The sequence below is a fragment of the Geospiza fortis genome, unplaced genomic scaffold (genome assembly GCF_000277835.1).
Source record: "Geospiza fortis unplaced genomic scaffold, GeoFor_1.0 scaffold40, whole genome shotgun sequence".
Lineage (NCBI taxonomy): Eukaryota > Metazoa > Chordata > Aves > Passeriformes > Thraupidae > Geospiza > Geospiza fortis.
The window spans coordinates 1,771,595-1,777,293 of record NW_005054297.1 but is presented as its reverse complement, the minus strand read 5'-3'; the positions used below and the strand labels follow the sequence as shown (position 1 = coordinate 1,777,293).

The 5,699-nt window shown below is 41.5% G+C and overlaps 1 protein-coding gene across 1 annotated transcript in view; it reads left to right on the top strand.

Annotated features, from left to right (window-relative positions):
* The window catches only part of FBXL5 (F-box and leucine rich repeat protein 5), a 22,684-nt gene extending 18,150 nt beyond the window's left edge, over positions 1-4,534 (top strand). The window contains exon 11 of the mRNA XM_031055437.1: positions 3,892-4,534. Coding sequence (XP_030911297.1) covers positions 3,892-3,968 — 77 coding nt within the window. The 3' untranslated portion in view covers positions 3,969-4,534. The remainder of the gene's footprint in view (positions 1-3,891) is intronic.
* The last annotated feature ends 1,165 nt before the right edge of the window (positions 4,535-5,699 follow it).

The following is a 5,699-nucleotide window of genomic DNA, read 5'->3' as shown; positions in this document are numbered from 1 at the left end:
ATCACATGTTTTAAAAGACTACATTTAGGGCTCCTTGTTAAGTCCAGCAGTGATGGTATCTGGCTCATCCCTGTCAAGATGTTCTATTACATGAGCCAGAACCTGACACTGCAGACACCCAGTGGTTGCTTGCTATACCTGCCCATCAAAACTGTCAAAGTTCATTCAAATCATCAGCTGGTCCTCAAAGTATGCAGTGTGTGAAATTGCTGTATGGAGCAGTGTCCTCCTAGATACCCAGTGCATTGCTAACTGGGCTGTGCTGAAAGCAATAATGGGCAAATGAAGATGGGAGATAGTGGAACAGGTGCCCAGAAAGGTGGTGCAAGACTCATCCCTGGACACATTTGGGTTTAGGCTGAAAGGGCTTTCTGAGCAACCTTATCTAGTTGAAGATGTGCCTGATTATTTCAAGGCGGTTGGAACTAGATGGCTTTTAAAGGTCCCTTCCAACCCAGATTATCCTGTGATTCTATGGAAGTGATTCATCTCCACTGTTAGGTTGAAATGACCATCACACTGGACAATATGAAAGGAATATACACAGTTACCATATTGCTTAACCTAATGCATCCCTGAGGTGAGAGGAGTTGGAGACCTCATATACAGAGTCCAGAGCAAACAGAAGACTGTTCTTTTGGCGAGATTAAAGAGGCCATTTGAATTTAAACAGAGAGAATTCTAAAAGTCTAGTCCAAATGAGGTCAGTAGCAAAGACTGGGGAAGTCAGAGGTTACGAAGCCAAAGAGATGTAGCCAAAGGTCAGTGGTGGTAAATAAAGCCAGGGAAACAAACCCAATGTCTGTAGCTATCAAAAGTAAAGGCATTTGAATTTTGCTGTCTGTACCAAATGTAAAAGAGAGCAAACTAAGCACTAGGGATTTTATAGAGGAGGTAAATGACTTATGATGGAGGAAATCAATTGACATGTCAAACCATAAATAACTCAAACCCAGATAGTCTTACTGTTAAAACAACCATTAATGATACTTACTGCCTTGTTATAACAAGAACATAGAATACCCTCCAAGTGATGGGAATTGCCCATATATGATAAGAAAGAGTAGAGGGAGGGCAGATTCCAGAAGATGTGGTTGGACCCTGAGTGTTTCATTTTATCTAAATTCTTTGTTACAGGCTATAAAGGAAAGTTAGTGGTGGTATTAGACATGGGGCAAGAAATGCAGTGTGGGAAGAAGGGTGAAATTTCACTGTGGTATGCTTAATGTAATTTGTAAGTCAGTGCCTAATAAATTGGGAAATGAACATAAAAGCATTTCAGGTGGTCCAATTTACTTAGAAGGATCAAAGTTTTTCAGATCTTAAGTTGCTGTTAGAGTGGCTTAAATTTGAAAACTGAAAGCTAACTAAAGGCTAGGAAGAAAGAACCTGGGAGATGACAACTTTCTCCCTGTTCCCTTCCCAAGAGTTCTGTGCTGAGATCAGTCTTACCCAGCATTCCCTTGTGTTGTGGTGTGAGAAATGCACACAGTAATTTCCACATTTTGAGTGGTGCTCTGTGGTCTTCAGGTAATGATACTGATGCTGATGATTTCTAGAAGCTTCACTGTAGCTGTATGTGTGGCTGAAGGTCTGGGTGGCTGGGAATAATCAAACTGTAACTGCATGAAACAGAATTCAGAGCTGGCAGGTGCAGTGTGCAGATAATGATTTCAGAGAGCTGTTGGTGCTAATTCTGAGATCTTTCCTATTTGCAGCAGCAGCCAAAAAGCCACCAATGTTACCATCATCAGGGTGGTGAGAACAAGATAGAGGGTTCTGTGCATGGTCCTGGAAGCCTTGAGGCACTCACATGTGGAGCACTGCATGATGGGCTTGGTCTCCCCATCCTGAGGAGAGAGAGTATACACTGGAGTTACAGAAGATACAGAAGAGGCCTTCTAAAAAGTTAGGGAACTGAACACTCAAAAGGCTGGATGTTTCAATCTGGGAATAAGGTGGCTGAAAAGGGAGCATGACTGTTACAGAACTGGGAAAGCAGTAGATGAGGTCAATGTGCATTAGTAATTCTCCAAATTTTGCAGTGTTAGAGCTCAGGGGCACTAGGTGAATTTTACACAGATGCACAATGTAGTGAACTTTTGGAACTTGGTCCTGTGGAGAATTTTGGAAGGAGGTTTAAAAAGAGGTTAAAAACCCGCATGCACAACTGAGCCATAAACAAGTACTGAAGGAAATGGACTTCAGTGTCCCTGATGCAACAGTTAGGGTTGCTGGGAAAGCACAAAAGGTGTGCATGATAGGCTTATATCACGTCCCTACCATTTGCTCTTGCCAGTGGTGGAGGTAGTGTTAGATGGAGCATTGGTCACACCTAGAAGTTGGTATGTTCCAGTTAGGAGCATGAGGAATAACAAAATGAGTAAGAAAGGGATGGAAAACAATATTAAATTATACTTAGAATTCCCTTTCTTGGGATGTTGTGGGTCTGTACGTTTTATCAACAAGCATTTTGCTAGCAGTGTGACAGTTGCTCCAGAATCACTGCTGTGCTGTGTAGCTGTGGCAGTGCTGGGAAGGTCAGCCACGGCTTGGAAAATGCTGCTGCACAGAACATGCTCTGCCAAAGCGGCTGCTCAGGAGCACCGAGTCTTCTTTCTAAAGGACTTACGAAGACGCTTTCAAACTCTAGCTCGTAAGTGACGTGGAGAATCAAAATTTAGTTCAGGTGAATAAAAAGATTTGAAAAGGAAAATGAGTTTATTGACCAATGAAAAGTTCAGTATACTGCAACTGTAGTCTTTCGTTACAGTTTCAGGTTTTATTCAGTCTCATGTATCTTAACTTATTTACAGTGTAGAGTATTGCTTATTGGTCTGTGGCATGAAGTAGGAAACTGTTTTCAAGACCCCAGATTCTTGGAAATTAATTGAATTATGGCTTTGCTGTTGAAGGAGGTAAAAAAAAAGCCAGATATGGCATGGTGCCTTAGTTCATTAAAATATTTTGTTAGAATTTCTAAATACATTAAAAACAGCTGAAATATTTGTTGATTTGTTTCTCATACAAATGGAGAAAATTTGTGTTGTCCTGGTTAGGTCTTCACCAGCTTGTTTGAGTTGGCTCAGCAACCCACTTCTGTGTTTGTTGGGTGCCAGAGTTCAGGCAGCCTGAGTGTAAATGCGTCTCAAAGCAGACATATGGCTGCAGGAAACAAAATCCTGTTTGAATAAATACAATAATTTCTTATCTCATGGTCACTTTAACATTTTACATGAAAGGAGTAAGTGAAGGTAAGTGGAGGTGGGTAGAGTTACAGTGTTGGTTTGTGCTTTCTGTGCTTGCAACTCATTCTTTTTTCTGAATGGCTCATTTTTAGCCTTATGGCTTCTGATGACTGCAGCGATGCTAAGGTGATTCTGTTTATAGTTTTTGAATTTCCAGTCAAGAGTATTTGAGAGTCTGGCCAACCATGAAGTTTCATGGAACAAAAAAAAAAAAAACTTCCAGGCTAAAAAACTGTTTCCATTACCAGAGACATAGTTTTGGAGATTATGGTTTCTTTGGTGATGATCATCTGAATCTGAAAAATGGGAATTAAAAGTACTTTGTCAAAACTACTCCGTTCTGAAGCTCTGGCATCTTGCATAAAGTTGCTCATTTAGTGTTGCTTATGGTACTTCTGTGTAATTTGGGATGTGTTATCTTCATGGGACTAAGCTATGGAGCAAAAATCTCTTGAAAAATACGTGTTCCAGGTGAGGATTTTTACATTGTGATAGTACCAGCAGCATTTCGGACTTCACGGTACTGAATGAAGTGTAGTGCATTGTAAAAAATGAGATGTTTTCTGAATCACCAGTTCATCAGATTTATGAATCTAAATGAGTGGCCTTTCCTTCTTTTCACGTTGCTGTTGTTTTTGTGCAGGTCCTCATGCTGAAACTGCCAGTGGATGCCAGAATTTGCAGTGTGGTTTTCGGGCCTGCTGCCGCTCTGGCGAGTGACCGCTGACGTCTGATCCTCTACTCCATTTAGCTGAGCAGGCTTCCTCTCATGCACTTTACTTACAGCTTGCATCTTGTGTTAACAATCCTTGGAGTGAGACTTGTTATACTAGCCTGACCCTGCCCACAACTTCAGAATCTTAATTATGAGTGTACTGTACAGTGTTGTAACAATTTCACAACCTCATTTGGCTTGAAGGGTGTTGGGTTTTATTTTACATAATTTGGGAAAGATGGGAAACTCTTCAGTTCTTTTTTTTTAATGCCACTTTCTTCCAATTTTGGCACTTAACTGTACTTTACTGAATTATTTTGTGTTAGGTGATTTTCTTTTTTTAATTTTGAATCCGTAAGTACCATATAAAGCTCCGCAGAGAATTTGAATTTTACTGTTTTCATTTGGGTAACAATTATACATCTTTAGGAGCCTGGTTTCTTCCCCTTTCCTCTCATCCTGAAGTTGTTCTTTTTATTGCAAAATTAGGGAAATTGCCATCTTCCTTTTGCATTTGGTTTTGTATTTGGGCTTGAAAGACATAAATAAAACATTCCCACCAATAAAAAAATGTGTGCAGCAGTTGAATATCTGTGCTTTTAGAGTGCCATGCCAGAAGGCTGCAGAGGTTGGGCAGGTGAGTGGGTGTTGTCATGGTTGCAGAGCTGTCAACTGTACCGTATGTAGGGGGGTTTTGGTTTGCTTTTATGGTTCCCATGACTCTGCTAAGTTGCATTTTTGAAATAGCTTCCAAGGAAGTCAGTTTTCATTAATCCGAACTCTGTGAAAGATAGCAATGCATTTTTCCCCTTGCTTTGATAGCTAAAAAGATTCCTCTCTGGACAGTAGAGACTAGCAGGGAGCAGAAATTCTGCTGTGATTAGTGAAATATGTGCTAGGAAGAGAGTAGTGCATGAGTGTGTGTGTGTGTGGTGGTATGAGGGAGAGCCCACTGTGTGAGGGATGAGTACTGTTGCCCATGGCAAGTTGTAAGCTTCAATGGCTACCTGCTCATGGTTGGCACAGTTGCAGGCTGGTTTTTTGTACAGCAGAGGAGGGGCAGGTGCCTGCTTTTGTAGAAGGCAAACAGGGCGTTTTCTTTCTCCTATCCTGCCTAATTTTTAGGACTGACAATACAAGCTAGTAATTTTTACCTGTTTTCCTAATTGGATAAATTCTTTTGAGTAGTATTTATTTAGAACACCAGTCATGGTGACGTAGTAGCTTTCAAGATTCTAAGGAAAAGTGTCTGGGAAGTTGGTGTGCAGGCAGAGCTGGAGGTTACTGGAGGAAACTGCAAGTTTCCATCTTGGTCATGCTAAACTGAAGAATAAGGTAAGAAAAACACTAGTAAGTGTAAAGCACAGCTGAGGACAGAATGAGCTGCAGATACACCGTGGAATAAAGCCGGGAGATGCCGTCAGTGTTCAGCACAGCATCATGTGATGACAATGTACTTTCTAGTGGGGCCTGCAGAAGGGTGGCAACAGCCCCTGAATCTGAGCTAGTCTATGAGTGCTGAGAGAGCTGGCAGACACTGAAGTGACACCACTCATGATCATCTTTGAAAGGTCATGGAGATCAGGAGAGGTGGCTGAGGATTGCAAGAAAGCAAATTCACCCTGGCCTTCAAAAAGGACAAGAAGGAGGACCCAAGGACCAACTGTCCAGTCAGCATGACCTCTGTCCCTGGAAAGGTAATGGAGTGTCTCATTCTGGAGGCCATCTCTCTGCAT